The following is a 16668-nucleotide window of genomic DNA, read 5'->3' on the forward strand; positions in this document are numbered from 1 at the left end:
AAAGATGATATCAGAAAGGAGTCCTGGAGGGTTGGAGCAGCTTCACACAGAATTGGCAGTAGCAAGGAAGAACAAAAGAGGAATGGAGAGATGGCTCAGTGGTTAAGAGCACTGGCTACTCTTCCAGAGGTCCTGAGTTCAATTCCCAGCAACTACATGGTGGCTCACAGCCATCTCTAATGGGATTAGATGCCCTTTTCTGGTGTGTCTGAAGGTAACTACAGTGTACTCACATAAATAAAATAAATAAATTAATTAAAAAAAAGAAGAAAGTATTTAGAAGAAACAGGTACTAGTTTTGATTCTCGACACTTCAGTGCTCTGCAACAGTGTGTAAGCATGGAAATGTCTGGAAATATTCACTAACTCACCACTTTTATTACTTCTGTGCCAAGCATCAGCATGGGTTAAATTGTCCTGCTTTGGTTGCTGCTGTGGCGTGCTCTCAATAATATCAGCACCGTTTTCTTCTCCTTCAATTGCTGGCTCAGTTGCTCCTTCCTACAGGGGAGAAAACAGCAACTTGACTCACTCTGCAGCTGGCAGGGTGCTTGCTCTTCACTGTTTGGTGAAATCAGGTAACACAGGCTGCAGTCAGTGAGGGGACGGCCCGTGTTACCTGATTTCACCAAACGAAGAGTGCATTCAGAGGACGACACACACGCTGGGGGGCTGGAGGACAGATGGCTCAGCAGTTAGGGCACTTGCTGTCTTCAGAGATCACAACTGTAATCTCAGAATATGCACAGCAGCTCAGATCCACGTGTAATTCCAGTTCCAGGGCATCTGATGCTTCTGGTCTACATGCATATGCACACGCAGCAAAAAGAGAATTAGGAGCCAGTATTTACATGGAAAGAGAAAGGAGCCCCCCAAAACAATCAAAAGGTATGCTGACTTTTAAAGATAAGAGAATGGACGCACCCCGGGGTCAAGTGACTGGCAGGATGGGGAGAGGGTCTGGACTCTGACCGACGATGCAGGCTCAATCTCAATGGCATCTTCATTTTCACTAGTGGAATTGCTATCGTCAAACAGGGCTCTATTGTCTACTTCCTCAAAGCCACATTTTGTTTCTATTATGAAAAGAAAAAGAATACATGGAAATACACACTTACTTCTAAATCAATGAACAGCACAAGAATAGGCCATCTTTAAATGACTTACGGTTTTTCTTAGACTGCTGAGCAGCTGTCCACAACTCCGTTAAATTAATTTTGGGGACATTCTAGAAAAACAAAAATAATTTTGAAAATAACATGATAATAAAGTAAATATTGGCTTTTCGTATCTCATCTAACACCAAAAGTGTTTCTGAATCCTTAAGGTAGATTCAAATATTAATTGTGCCATTTACTAGTCTACATATTTGAAGTGCATGAGGATTATGGGATAGAAATATCAAAATTGTACTCTCCTTATACCTGATTATTACACAAATTATTTGACATCCTTTAGTATATGATTTAAGTGAAATAACCTAAAACAAAAATTTATTCACAATTTAGAGTACTTCTGAAAACACTAGCATTTAAAGAGATTTAAAATACTTTGAACAGCCAGGTAGTGGTAGCGCACACCTTTGATCCCAGCACTTGGGAGGCAGAGGCAGGTGGATTTCTGAGTTCAAGGCCAGCCTGGTCTACAGAGTGAGTTCCAGGAGAGCCAGGGCTATACAGAGAAACCCTGTCTCGAAAAACTAAAAAAAAAAAAAAAAAAAAAAAAAAAAAAAAAAAAAAAAAAAAGAAAAAGAAAAAGAAAAAGAAAAAGAAAAGAAAAGAAAAGAAATACTTTGAACATTTCACTGCGACCTGTATTTGCTTGATTGTTTCTAAAGGAGAAACTATGAGGGCTTACTTTCTGTAGTTCATGGGCTGAAATTACAAACAGTGTAAGTGATTCAACCCTTTGTACCAAAAGTAACATGAAATTCTACACATTTAGCTCTTTCTAACAAAGAGGATGGAAAAGAATAAATCCTGTGGGGCAAAGCTGCACACGGGGACGGAAGACACCACTGACAGGTGCCGTGTGTCTGAAGGAAGGCACAGGCTGCGGAGAAGTCACATCACAAGGTAGGGGAGGGACGGAAGGAGTGAGGGAATGCATAAATGAGTTTAAAGGAAGAAGAAAGGAGGAAAGCCAGGCCTACTTAGGGTTACTACTGCTGCGATGTAACACCATGACCAAAGAGACTTGGGAGGAAAGGGTCTATCTGGCTCACACTTCCACATCACTGTTTATCATTGAAGGAAGTCAGGACAGGAGCCCAAGCAGGAAGGACCCTGGAGCAGGAGCTGACACAGAGGCCGTGGAGGGTGCTGCTTACTGGCTTGCTCCCCATGGCTGGCTCAGCCTGCTTTCCTATAGAACCCAGGACCACCAGCCCAGGGATGGCCCTACCCACAATGAGCTGGACCTACCTCCATCAGTTAAGAAAATGTCCTAGAGCCAGATCCTGTGGAGGCATTTTCTCAATTGAGGTTCCCTCCTTTCACATAACTCTAACTTGTGTTAAGCTGACATAAAACTAGCCAGCATAATGTGAGAACTTTGATTCATAATACATTCCTAATAATGATTTGTAGTTACATTTTGAAGGCATTAATATAATGAAAAATTAATTCTGTACTATAAGCACATAATGCTTAATGGTGTTTAGCTGCCATGATTACTGGATAAAGAAGACACTGGGAAAAGCAGTGCTCTATTAATTTCCTACTTGGAGAAGATCTGCTAATTAGAACTCTATGGGTAATATACAGACTCAAACATGTACTGTTTAATCCAATAAGGCAGAGATAGTTTAGTCTCATTCATGATCTAAGTCCAGTTTCAGACAGTAGGTATGCACTGCATTTCCCTCCTTTACATGACACTTCTCTAACCTGCTTTTGTTTTTTGTTACTTTTGTCTTTGCAACATGACATTTCCTCAGTGTCACACAAGTTTGCATCTAAACATCACAAGGTAAGCACGTTTTTAAGAATTGAATAGACTTCATGGTTTTATATGTGACATTTCCTCAAAATAATGCACCTGAGTTAACAGTAAAAGGAGTATAGAGGTAAGCCGTGGCTCTAGAAACTCAAGACTTTGTTCAGGCGGAACATCCACTCTGCAGGTCTACAGATGAAGACGTGTAACAGTCCCGAGGGAATGACATGGGTCATAGACTGTAATAAACTTGTATAAATTAAATTTGCATATTTTTAATTTCTGATTGTATGGTAATTCACATGCAGACCAAGGACAGAAATAGAAAAACATCCAGGTAAAAATGTATCATACTTAGAAGTATCCAAGGGAACAATCAGTCCTCAATAGTAACCAAAATAAAAAAATTATTTAACAAGTCATTGTTCTACATTGTTCTACAAAATGTTTCTCTGATCAATATTCCACATAAAACAATAATAGACCATCACTAAATTTTAAGAGCAAACACTCAGAAAAACAAATTCGGAGCAAAACCATTATTTTTGCAAAACTGCATTTTACCTTGGTGTCGCCAAAGTTATAGTCATCCTCATCTGATGTCGGCCAGGAGTCAGCAGGGTCAGGTGTGTTAGAAGACCTTAGAACAACAGCCAATGAAAACTGTAAGACAAGCTCTTTTATTTATTTGGGTTTTGTTTGTTTGTTTATGAGTGTTCTATTTTCATGTATGGCTGCATGACAGAAGAGGGCATCAGATCCCATTACAGATGGTTGTAAGCCACCATGTGGGTGCTGGGATTTGAACTCAGGACCTCTGGAAGAGCAGTCAATGCTCTTAACCACCATTTCTCCAGCTCCACATTCTATTCTTGATTCTATCTTTATTACATCTTTTTGGCAAAACAACTAAAACCATCTCTTTAACTTTCTTCCTAAAATTATTTGAATCAAATCAGGAATGCTATAAAGTCACTAATTCATCTAAACAGAATTAATTCATGAAACTTCGTATTCATGCTGATCTGCAGGAAACTTGTCCAGTAGGGTGGGCTGATGCCCAGGACTCATTAGGCCATGTAATAGTGGCAGGAAAGACTCATCAGCAGTGAGAAGCAATCTTGGGATAAAGTCTCTTAGGCCATGCCTCTGCAGAGAACACTTACTACAGCCATGCAAAATGGTGGGCCATCTCCAGGAAACTCACTTGCTTTCTGTAGCCTTTCCCAGATGGCTTCTGTCAGAAATCAGTCCTAGGTACCCAGACATTGTACCTTCCTCTCCCCCGCATGAACAACCTAAATATCTTCATCCCAGGTCCCTTTTCTGTGGGGCTCAATGGCAACTTTCATCTCATAAAGGTGCGGCTCCTGAGACAAGGATGGGCTCAAATGACAGTAAGCAGCGACACTCCATCCTGGGAATGACCTATCACCTGTCACCCAGGTGCAAGATGCTCATGACTTACAGGTTTCTGCTACCCCTTCTGTTGCTCACACAAGGACATCAGTCAGCTGGAAAAGGCTCAGACACATGCACCTCTAGTCTGCAGGTTCTTGAGGGGCTCTATGCCACCTTCTGTGAAATGGGCCAGCACCAGATGTGGAGCCACATTCTTGTCTACTAAAAGTCTACCTAGCAGCTCAAACTATGTCACAGTTTTCAGCAGAAACCTCCTAAGTTTCCTAAAAATTCTGAAATTCTATTGATTTTTACTTTGCCTAAAGAGTATCAGGAATACTTAACTGGCAGAGAGAAAATGGGAAAGAATTTATTTTATTTGAGAAAAATGAGTTATGAAAATTAAATACAAGTTCAAAATGGTTAAGGAAATAAGTGAAATGGGAGATGCTGCAGCAATCAGAGGTGCTTACTACACAAGTGTAGCAGCCAGAAATGGGGTCCCCAGGAACCCACATAAATGCCGGAGGGATGTGGCCACCCTTCTGTGATTCCAGCCTCAGAAGGTGGAAGCAGGATCCCCATAATGAGCAGGCTTGGAGGACCAAACATATTGGCAAGTTGTGGGTTTAATTCAGAGCCCCTACCTCAATGGGCACAGTTGAAGAACAATCAAGGATGATTCCCACTATCAACCTTAAGCCTTCTCAATGTCACACACCTAAAAACATCCATTTATTCTCATTCTCTCTCTCTCTCTCTCTGAAATTTCTAAGTTAATAAATCAATTTAAAGCATTGACTAGAACAGAGGAGTCATAGAGTACCTGTCTAGCATGCACAGAGCCTGGGTTCCATTCTCAGTATAAAATTGGGCCTGGCAGTTCATGCCTGTAATCCCAGGACCAGGGAGAGGGAGGCAGGAAGATTAGAAGTTGAAGGATGAAGGACATCCTTGACTACATAACAAGTTTGAGGCCACTCTGGACTATATGAGACCCCATTTCAAAGCTCTTGTGACCACTGTAAGAAATGTTAGCCACACCACACAAAGAGAACACTTAACAAATCCTAGTTTCTTTCCTCAGTATTCCCTAAGCCATTAACATTTAATTTTAACAATGTTATATATGCCTACCTACCTGGTTAAAGAGCCATCTTCAGAACCATTATCCACTATTAAAGAAAAACAAAAAGTACATTTTAAACCAACAGAACAATGTAAAATAATAAGATGTTATTATTATTAATGCTTTCTCTTTGGTACCACACCTAGATAGAGGCTATCCTAGAATGAATGCTAATGCTACTGATAGGTAACTAATCTATTAACAATGCTTTGTCTCCCCTTCATGTTTATCAAATCCAAGAAGGAACAGAATTTATAAAACTATGATACCTAAAGGAAGACTGCCAGGACTCTGACCACAGCTGACTGAACACCATCAGACTGATAGTAACTGGCATCATTAGCAGAAGCCACGCCGTCTGCAGGATTCTTCTGACTAACAGCACTGGGGACAATCACAGGAGCACAGTGACTTTGTTATGGTGGGATCTGGCTCTCCCGGGCCGTTAGGCTACAAGACTGAGAGTGAGGCGTAAGCTGACATGCTGGAATAATAATGGTGTGTCATTGCAGGGTTAACTACTTCCCATTCTTTGTTTTTAGATACAGGGTAACTATGTAACAGCCCTGGCTGTCCTGGAACCCAGAGATCTGCTTGCCTCTGCCTCTCAAGTGCTGGGATTACAGACACACCATCACCACCCAGCTGGGCTAATAGATATGTCCACTACTCAGTACTCAGGTAGATGCTAAAGACAATGTAAGACGCTATGCATGTTTGGGAGTCCCAGGGTGTGTGGGAAATTCTGTTTCTTTCTGTTAATTTTGCTGTGAACCTAAAACTTCCCTAAAAACTAAAGTTATTAGAGGGCAGGATTTAAATCCACAATAGAACATTTGCCTTGTATACACGAGGCCCCAGGTTTCACTTCCAAAGTGCCAGAGTATGTGTGTGTGTGTGTGTGTGTGTGTGTGTGTGTGTGTGTGTGCGTGTACACACACACACACAGAGAGAGAGAGAGAGAGAGAGAGAGAGAGAGAAAGAGAGATAATTTATTGATTGAAAAAATATTTAGTAAGCCTACTACTAAAAAAAAAGTCAAAGGAATAATATGGTAGTATCTCCTAAACTGAAGAATCTGAAAATACAGAGAACAATTCTAATTCTATATCTAGGGTAGAAACAGTAAACATTATTGAAAACATATTGTACCTACTTTGAGCTGCAATACTTTATTCTCTTAATAAAGTAATCTACTTGTGAAATCCATTCTTATGCTAAATTAATTTGCCACAATGTGGATGGGGGAAGCATACAATGAAATAACTAAAAATCATTTTTCTGATAGATTTCAGGGCCCGAATGAAAAGATTTCCATCCCCAGGAATGCTGCTTTAGACTGTAAGTTTCATTTAACTAATTTCTTACATAATCCTCCACTTTAGACATAAATAAAGAAAAGCATACAAGAGACACTCCCATACTGATTTGTGGTTTATATTGCTCTCCTATGATCGAAACATCGTTATCTCCATGGCTACCCAGGGAGCGCCCACAGCACGATGCTTCATGAGGAATCTTACCTTGGTTGCTATTTTCAGAATTTTTTAGTCTTTTTCCATCATATTCAAATATTTGCCTGTTGCTATGTAAAAAAATGATAAAAATTATTATTTTTAATTCTGGTAAGTAAAAAAAATACTAAACATACTAATTAAATTCATAACAGCATTAAAGACAAGATCAGAGCTAATATCTGGATCATATCCCACATGATCCAAACGTGCAAATGTCTGTGATGAACTGAAGGCAGCTGGCTAAATGTAAACACACACTAAGCTCTCTTGTTGTTCCAAGCAGAATGGACATGAGCGTGGGTTCACAGCTTCTAATAATGTTGTAGTAGTCACAAAATATTGAGGGTCACCTTGATATTAGCTTTCAATTCTGTGGCCATTTGAGCCAAATCAGTTACATAATAATTAGAAACTGAATGTATTGGTAAATACCTCACTAAACTAGGTAACTCTTCTATGACTGAACTATCTAATCACCAAGGGCAGAAAACATGACGACTAAGACTTAGACTGGACACTGTTCCTTGTCTAATCAAACTCTGATTCAGTACTTTTCTCTTTAATGCTCAATTTCTACATTTATTGCTAATTACAGTAGAAGATAAATTATTCTTTTATACATGGTTGGTCATGAGGACCTAAGTCTTGTAGGAGTGTAAGTGACTTTGACTTAAGAGACGTCTGCTGAAAAGCTTCCTTGTTAATCTAAATTTTAAAGACTTTGAAAAGCTCACACAGATCCTGGGAGCTTGCTGGCCAGGCTGTCTAGTCCAGAAAGTGAGCTCCTGGTTTATTGCTCTGTTAAAACAGGGTTTCACTAAACCAGATGTGCTTTTGGTTGCTAAGTCAAACCCAGCAGGTCCCACCCCAGGATCTGCCCATGTCTGCCCCTCAGTGTGAGGAACACAGGCATTCAGCCTGGCCTGGCTATTTACACGGGGACCGGAGGTTCTAACTAAGCTTCTCCTTACACAGCAAGCACTCTTACCCACTGAATTACCTCCTCAAGTGCAGTATAATCCAAAGGATAGAGAATCTTCCTATCTACAGGAGGAAGTCAGGTGTTAAGTTTGGTAATATCTGAATCTAAAACTATCTTTTTTACCCATTATTATTCACGTGACTTATTTTCATTAAAGGAAAAAATTATCCATTAAAGATTATCCCTTTCCTCTGCTCAAGCTACTTAAAAAATACATTAGAGTATTCGAAACAAAACAGAAAAAATAAGAAGAGCATATAATGCTGACAACATGAGCGTTCTTCACAAAAGTAATTTAAAACAAAAAGTAAAAAGACAGACTGACTTGCAAGTTTGTTTGCATTGTCTCAGGTAAAAGGAAAGGGAGGTTTAAAATGTTACAAAAAAATTGAGAGTTCAATGTTACTAATGTGCAATTGGCATGGCTAACATAAGCTCACAGATCAGGTCACTCACAGGAGAAGGGAAGGTGACTCCAACTATAGACTGTGCTGCCTAGTGTGAACAACTGCTTGTCCACCACTAATGGTGCTGATGTTTTTCCAACACATCTCAGAAATTAAGTTAATCATCTTCTCTTCTTCCTCTTCCTCCTCTTCTTCCTTCTTCTTCACTTGTATTTCTGAGTGGTTGTTATCACTTTACAACACCAGGTTTTACTTGTTTAGTGTGTGTGTGTGTGTGTGTGTGTGTGTGTGTGTGTGTGAGAGAGAGAGAGAGTGTGTGTGTCCTGTGCATGTGCACCATGTGCAGGTATGCACACGTGTAGGTGTACACATGTGTAGGTATGCACATGTGCAGGTGTGTAAAGCATAGGTGTACACATGTGTAGGTGCACACATGTGCAGGTGCGCATACGTGCTGGTGCGCATACGTGTAGGTGCGCACATGTGCAGGTGTGCACATATGCAGAGGCAAGAGGAGGACAGTAGGTGCCTTCCTTGATCAGGCTCCACTTTCTGTTTTGAGACAAGGTTTCTACTAAATCTGAAATTCCCCAATCTACCTCAGTTAGCAAGCAAGCTCTTGAGACCAGTTCCTCCCCATCACTGGTGTTATAAGCACACACGGCCATGCCTGGCTTTTACGTGAGTGTTAGGGACTTAAACTCACAGCAAGCATTCTTATAATGTTTGAAAAAAAAAAAAAACTACTATACCTTCCAAGCTGATCGCCTGCATGAATACTTGTTTTCTTCTTCACTAAAAATTCCACAATATGCTGTTTATTTTCCTTTACAGCAAGTAACATAGGTGTTAGGTCATCCTGTAAGACATCACAGGCAACCCGTAATTCACAAATTACCAACTACTCGACTGAACTATGCTTTGGAATTATGTGACTGCGACACACCCAGTCAAGCATCTCTTGAAGGCAGTGATGCTAACTTTGTGTCAGAATTTTCCGTGATCACATCCATTAATAAACTGACACAACAGGTAAAGGTAATCTCTAACTCTATTCAAGCTTTATATGAAAATTATTTCTTGTGGCAAACATTAAAACAAAAGGAGTAAGTTTTGAGGAAACAGGTTGAAACACTTTATAAGAGTGAGGAAGTTCCCTCTAGGCAATGCACTGTCTCCTCTGTTTATGCCAGGATTCAAGGATCCAGTGTCAGACACTCCTGCTTCAAGTGAGTCACTAAGGAAATGGGCACTGAATTAAAAGGCCTAGATGCAGACACACATCCACTGCTTACTACTAAAAAGACTGTTGGTTTTCTCCTGCAGTGTGAAGGATGCTGCTTCCACTGCAAGGCGCAGGAGCACGGTCACTCTTGCTCGTGAAGAGCCTGGATACCCTACCTACTATTTTTCATTTGTTTTTTCACTCTGGCATCATTTTAATTGAAACTCAGATAAATCACCAACACAAATGTAATACTTAAGAACCAGTGGGCTGGACAAAGGTGCTGAGAGGAATACTAACTGGGGGAATCTGTTCAATGAAATTACAAAAGAAAACTCACAAATCTAAAACACAGAAGCATCCCAAAACAAGAGGCATCAATAACACAATGATAGAAGACCTGCCCCATGATAGATAACAGTCAAGATGTCAAAACACCAACTGACCCAAAAGACAAACATACCACAGTTCTCATCAGTAACCAGCCAGTAACGCTGTCTGCATATAGGGAACAGTATTATTTCAAGCTCGAAAGTCAGGGACTGCCAACTCTGGTGCTATATCCAGCAAAGCTATCGTTTATAACTGCCTGAGACATAAGAACACTTCAAACACACACATTAAGGCAATTCAGAACTAGCAAGGCACCTTGCAAAATACCCTTACAAGAGGCTGCCAAGATGGCTCAGTGGGGGGGAAAAAGTACTTGTTGATGAACTGATCCCTCAGTGAGAAGAGAAAACGGACCCTCAAATATCATAAGAGGAACAAAGGAGACCTGTCATGTCCAAAAAATAGACCAGCGTCAACACCCCACTCTCATCTTTAGGTAGCCCTAAAGATGCAAAGAAGGAACTTCAGAGTTAAACTACACCACAGACCAAATGTGCTTAAGTGACTTCCATGCAATAGTCCCTACCAGAGGCATGGAGCACACATCCATCTCAGCAGCTTCTCCTGGCTTCTCTAAAATATACCACATTCTAGACCAAGTCAAGTATAACGCATACAAAAGGAACAAAATCATTTCTCGGGGCTGGAGAGATGGCTCAGTGGTTAAGAGCACCGCCTGCTCTTCCAAAGGTCCTGAGTTCAAATCCCAGCAACCACATGGTGGCTCACAACCATCCGTAACAAGATCAGATGCCCTTTTCTGGAGTGTCTGAAGACAGCTACAGTGTACTTACATATAATAAATAAATAAAATCTTTTTAAAAAAATCATTTCTTGTATTACCATAGTGAAAGAAAACTAGAAATCAAAAGCAAAGAAGCTACATAAATATCAGGAGATGGGAGAAACAGGGAGAAGATTTAAAAGTTCCCAGAATGGAATGACAAAGAAAGCGGAGTTCAGCAGAGCCTCTGGGACACAGAGGAGGTTCTAGCGGAGGAGGTTATAGCCTTAGGTGCTTACACCAAAAAGTCCGAATTCTTAGATCAATAACCCAACAATGCACCTCCCAGTCTCAGGAAAGAAAAAGAATCTAACACAAAAGCAGAAGAAGACAAGGAACCAGAGGGACTGGGTCCCTAGAAGAGGCGTTATGGATGATCGTGAGCCACCATGCCGGTGCTGGGGACAGAACCCGGGTCTTTTGTAAGTCAGTAAGAGCTCTTAACCACTGAGCTATTTCTCTAGCCCTTAAAACATCTAATTGTTCTAAAAGGGTAAAAAGGAAAATTTTAAAAATGCAATTGGGTTGGGAGGCAGGGAGAGAAATGGATCAGCAGGTAAAGTTCTCACTGCTAAGCCCTTCAACCCGAGTTCATCCCTGACACCCGTATGGTAGAAGGAGGGTCCCCCGATCTCCGCATGTCCACTGTGGCGCATACCCACCTCCTACCCCTACAAATAAATAAATGGCTGCAATAATAACAAAAAGAGACACTGGCTTAATGAGTGAATTCCTGACTGATGTATGGATTATTTTTATCACAAGGAAAGTATCTTCAAGGGGCAATTCTATTCAATCTTAGATTCCACCCAATAGATTCAAATGTTACTTAGATCCAGAGACCTCATGATCTGATCATTTCTGAAAACATTCCTATAAAAATATGCATAAGTGTGTTTTCTCAATCCAGCCATGGGGACAAGAATGACCTTCACAATGTGTCTCTGTGTCTTTGGTTATTTTGGAAACAGAATCACCGTTATACCTTGTTTTTGGCTTCTATATTTGCACCATGTGCGAGCAGTTTGGCTGCCATGGATGTGTTCTCGCTGTAGACGGCATAGTGGAGGGCGGTGCTGCCGCTGCTGTCCATCACATTTGGGTCGGCACCGTGATCCAGCAGGATAGCTGCACACTCTTCTTCCTGGCACTGTACGGCCTGTCGTTATTGCATCAAGAAAAAAATAATCAGTTTAGAATTTCACGATAAACACATTTTAGGTTTTACTTATTACTGTATTTAAATCAAACTGATATCTTTTTGCCCCAGGTATTTAAATCAGACGCATCTCAGTTGGCAGTGCTGGGTGCCAGTACCTTAATGAGGGCTGTGCTGTTCTCGCCGTCACGGGCGTCTATCTCACATTTTCTCTCTACCAAGAGAGTCACCACTTCTGGGTGGCCGTAAGCACAGGCAAGATGTAGAGCGGTCCTATGAAAACAGAGCACTTCTTAGTAAATTACAAAGTATCATCTAAAAATACATTTCATGCAATGTAGAACACTACCTAAATGTCTTCTTTCAAAAGAAAATATTTTTCTTCAGACAACTGTGCATTCTTGAAATTACAACCGTGTGTGTGTGTGTGTTACAGCAGATGAACCCCTGAGACTTTTGCTAAGCAAACAACAACTGAGCTACATTCCTAGCCCAAAGGAGCCAATTTGCAAAGAAGTATATATAGCCTTTTGCTGTAGCTTGACTTGGGTATCAACACTGCTTTAAGGTCTGCTGTTAACAGCCATCGCTTAGCCTTTCTCTGGACAAAGGCATTGGCATGAAAGCCTGACAACCTGGATACACTTCCTAAATCCCATGTCAAAAGGAGAACTGACTCCTGACAGTCACCTGACTTCCACGCACAGCATGGCATGTGTGTACCTTCACTAACACACACACACACATTCACACTTCCTAAATCCCATGTTAAAAGGAGAACTGACTCCTGACAGTCACCTGACTTCCACAAGCACAGCATGGCAAGTGTGTGTCTTCACTAACACACACATTCACACACACACAGACACACACACACAAACTGTCTGTCTGTCTCTGTCTCTCTAAGAATATTAAAAAGAAAGAAAATAGAGTGACAACCCAGGTCACAGGGCAAGCCCGCAGTTCTAGTGTGTGTGTGTGTGTGTGTGTGTGTGTGTGTGTGTGTGGGCGGTGGGGGCGGGGGGACAGGTATGACAGTGAGCAGATAAACAGATGAGACCTGGGGTGGAAAGGCCTAACAGTACGCCAGCAAGCCCCATGCTATGCACACACAAGCGTAACCCTATTTGAACCAATGCAGTGATCTCCCCAGCTCACAGAAATCAGCAAACCCTAGAATAATAGCACGACTGTTTGCCTAAGTGAATCATACACACACACACACACACACACACAAGATACAAATCAACATAAATATCAGTGTGTCTACTGGAAAGCCCTAAGCCACGCAAGCTTCAGCAGGAACACCGTCCTCGTCCTCACGCGCTGTGTCCCTGAAAACTGACATTTCACTTCTCTCTTAACTTACTTTTCTCATCTTACCAGGGACACAAAATATTTTTTCTAATGTCCACAGATTACTTGTGAATCTACCAAACAAAAAGCTTTTATGAAATGAAGAGTTCCGGGACTAGGACTCCTGCTCAGTCCTAGAGAACTTCCTAGTGTATGGGAGGCTGTGTTTGAGCCCCAGCAACAATATATGAATGAGCAAATAAAAAAATTAAGAGTTCATTGTTTAAGTTTTTTTCTCATCGACTTAAAAGAATTTTTTGTAATATGAAGATGGTTTTCATGTGATGTTCATATATATGTACTGTAAATACTTTCCAAGTATACAGTCATTTTATCCTCATATTTTGTTTAATCAGGTCTTGAGAATGCTTCATTTTAAAAAGCTCAATGTTAGAATATATCCTAAGGATACACCACAAACTTGCATTCAATCACCAATACACACACACACACACACACACACACACAGTGGTTCTGCAGTCATTCTTGGTCTTTTTGTTTGGTTTTGGTACTTTTCTCATTGTGTTTTCTTTTAATGCTTAAATTACATTCTATTAGGAATTTATTTTAGTAACATAGAAATGTAGAGCTGGGCGGTGGTGGCATATGCCTTTAATCCCAGCACTTGGGAGGCAGAGGCAGGCAGATTTCTGAGTCCGAGGCCAGCCTGTTCTACAGAGTGAGTTCCAGGACAGCCAGGGCTACACAGAGAGACCCTGTCTCGAAAAACCAAAAAAATAAAAAAAATAAAAAAGAAAGAAATGTAGCTTGTTTCCACGTTAACAACCATTTCATTCCTAAGTGTTATGTCCCCTCCTAATTGGGGTGTTAGAGAATCAATTTCTAAATTCCCACATATACTCGGTTGGGTACATCTGGGCCTTCTATTCCGCTCTGCTCACTGCTGCAGCTCCTTGGCTGCTAGTAAGTGACTGATCTGTGAAAACTAGTAGTTTTGACTCTTTAGAAAGATGTTTTTCTAGTGTCATCCCACAATCAAAAGCAGTATAAGAATCTCAAAATTGTTAAAACGCTGACAGTCATATTTGGTTTAGTAAAACTGATCAGGATACTCGGAATTCATGTTCTGCGAATTATCAATCTCCGATTCGAGAACATGGAACTATTTTCCCACTTCAAAACGCAGTAAAAAAGAAAAAAACACATTAGTGTAAGAATTTTTAACCTTGAACAGAAACATTTCTCCTATTATGTATTTTCACAATATGTATGCAGAAAATTAAATTGTTAGTTAACTCGTTTTACATAGCCGGTGAAGGGAACTGCAAGTGGATCGGAAGCCTGCTGGAGTGTTTTTTGTTGTTGTTGCTGTCCCTGCTTAGAGGCGGGGCTTAGACCCCACCAAGACTTAGGTTATCAGAGCAAGGTGGGAAGAGCCAAGCTTCCATAGTGAAAGCCAGCCAGACTCTAGCTCTGTCTTCCAGCCCCAAAGCCAGACAAGGTACATGCTCCCCACCAGCCTCGTCCCGACCCGCTAACTCGCGGGCCATTTATTACCTGTCCTTCTTGTCTCTATCGTTCACGCCACTTTTCCCAAGGATAAGGATATGCTGCACTTTGGCTACATCACCCACGCTTGCAGCCTTGTGGATCTTGCCCATATCCTTGTCGTGAATGTGGTACCTAGGCACGTGGGAGCCACTAGCACTCTCACGTCCAAAGCCCACGCAGTTGCTGCGCGGGCGGGCAGAGGGGCCTAAGGGCGATGGGCCCTTACTCCTGAAGCCAAAAATCTTCTTCATGGCAGAGGGTACGCCCCTCACAGGCACCTTCTTCCCCGCGTGACCTCAGCTGCCTCCACAATGCAGCCCTAGCACTTACTGAAAAGGCGGCCTAGACTCACAGGATCCCAACGGGAAAGACGCGGCATGGCCCCACAGGTTTTTAAAGCACGATAATCCAAGCTGCAAACTAGCAACCCGCGCCTTCTAGCTGCCGCGCATGCTCACACAGGCCCGGCAGCGACCGATGCCCAGCACGCATGCGTAAGGCCAAGCTCCGCCTTTTCTGCTGTTTCGGAGGTCAGGGCTTTGCAACCTAGCGGCTACTCTAACCTGGAGGTGGAAAGTGTCTTCCCAGCGGCCCGGACTAACCCCAGCTGGGGCGTGATCGCTGCAAGACTTCAACAGGAACTGGGGTCCGGGGTAGAGGGGTTCACCACCGCGGAACCCAGACCCAGCACTCCAAAACTGCGGGCTCTGAGGGCGCCTGGCAAATGGGCGCAGAACCTTGTGGAGCAGCAGGAACCCGGCTTCCCTGCTTAGCTTTGGCCTTGTATTTCAGTGGCAGTTAAAAGGTCATGGGGAGCAAACCTATTGGACTCTAGGTAGGCGATAATCAAAAAGTAAAGTAAACTACAAACAACGTGGATGGAATTATGGCGCGAAAGAGTAAAGGGAAGAGAGTTTGTCAAGCTAATCCGTTAAGTAGTTTGGGAATTAGTGCAATAAACAGTTGTGTTTCATAGCCTAGGGAGTCAATGTGTGAGTTAGACAAGTTGATGGAAGATAAGAGTAAATTGTCTGCATTTGGGACCTGAATAAAACAATGCGATCTTAAAATTTTGGTTTTGGACTTGGAAAAAGTAATACGTAGTAAACAGTTTTCCAGTGTAAGTATTCACCTTGACGTTTTAAATTGTTAATAAATTTTGGCAATCTAAAACTACGACTCACCTCAAAGGGAATAAAATACCATTCGTTCTGGAGCCTAATATAATCCCCAGTGGCTCCAGGAGCCCAGATTCGGGCTACCCCAAATTCTGTTTCATGTTCTAGTTTTAATAGAACCAACAACAGATCAACACACTATTCAAATACATTGGTGGGAACATGAGGTAAGGTGTGTGTGTTAACTTACCCCTTTTGGTATGTGTGTGTGTGTTTCTTACCCCTTTTGGCTGATGGAGGCAAGGAGTCCTAGTGACCATAGGTTTTACCTAATAGTCATAAAGAAGCTAGGTTACACGCACAGGAGAACAAGATGGCTCTCTATAATTCAGTTCTGGACTTGCAATGTTCAAAACTTGCCGTGGCTGTAGTGCAGATGCGTCAGTTCCTATGGTACAGCTTCCTTCCAGGAAACCTCCCACTGCACAATGTGGGTCTGCTTTACCAGCTGCACTCAATTGTAGTGGTTTGACTATTTAATGATTTCACTATATTTTTTTGTAATAAAAATTGAGATAAGTTTTATTACTACTTTTATCTTTGTGTGTGTGTGTGTGTGTGTGTGTGTGTGTGTGTGTGTGTAACAGAATGTCACTCTAGCCTGAGCTTGCCTTGAACCTTAGTGATTCTCCTACCTCTGCGTGGGAAAGCTGGTGTTTTGGGTGTAGACCACTACTCATGCATTCTC

At 41.7% G+C, this 16668-nt stretch overlaps 1 protein-coding gene across 2 annotated transcripts in view; it reads right to left on the minus strand.

Annotated features, from left to right (window-relative positions):
- Positions 1-15225, minus strand: part of Ankrd30a (ankyrin repeat domain 30A) — a 64701-nt gene extending 49476 nt beyond the window's left edge. For both annotated transcript variants that reach the window (XM_052174690.1, XM_052174689.1), the window contains exons 1-10: positions 14809-15225; positions 12093-12207; positions 11761-11934; positions 9126-9232; positions 6991-7052; positions 5480-5513; positions 3502-3577; positions 1168-1228; positions 925-1076; positions 372-501 (exon numbers count right to left, since the gene is read on the minus strand). In XM_052174690.1, the coding sequence (XP_052030650.1) occupies positions 372-501; positions 925-1076; positions 1168-1228; positions 3502-3577; positions 5480-5513; positions 6991-7052; positions 9126-9232; positions 11761-11934; positions 12093-12207; positions 14809-15053 (1156 nt within the window). In that variant the 5' untranslated portion in view covers positions 15054-15225. The remainder of the gene's footprint in view (positions 1-371; positions 502-924; positions 1077-1167; positions 1229-3501; positions 3578-5479; positions 5514-6990; positions 7053-9125; positions 9233-11760; positions 11935-12092; positions 12208-14808) is intronic.
- Between the last annotated feature and the right edge of the window lie 1443 nt (positions 15226-16668).

The sequence above is a fragment of the Apodemus sylvaticus genome, chromosome 2, assembly GCF_947179515.1.
Source record: "Apodemus sylvaticus chromosome 2, mApoSyl1.1, whole genome shotgun sequence".
Classification (NCBI taxonomy): domain Eukaryota; kingdom Metazoa; phylum Chordata; class Mammalia; order Rodentia; family Muridae; genus Apodemus; species Apodemus sylvaticus.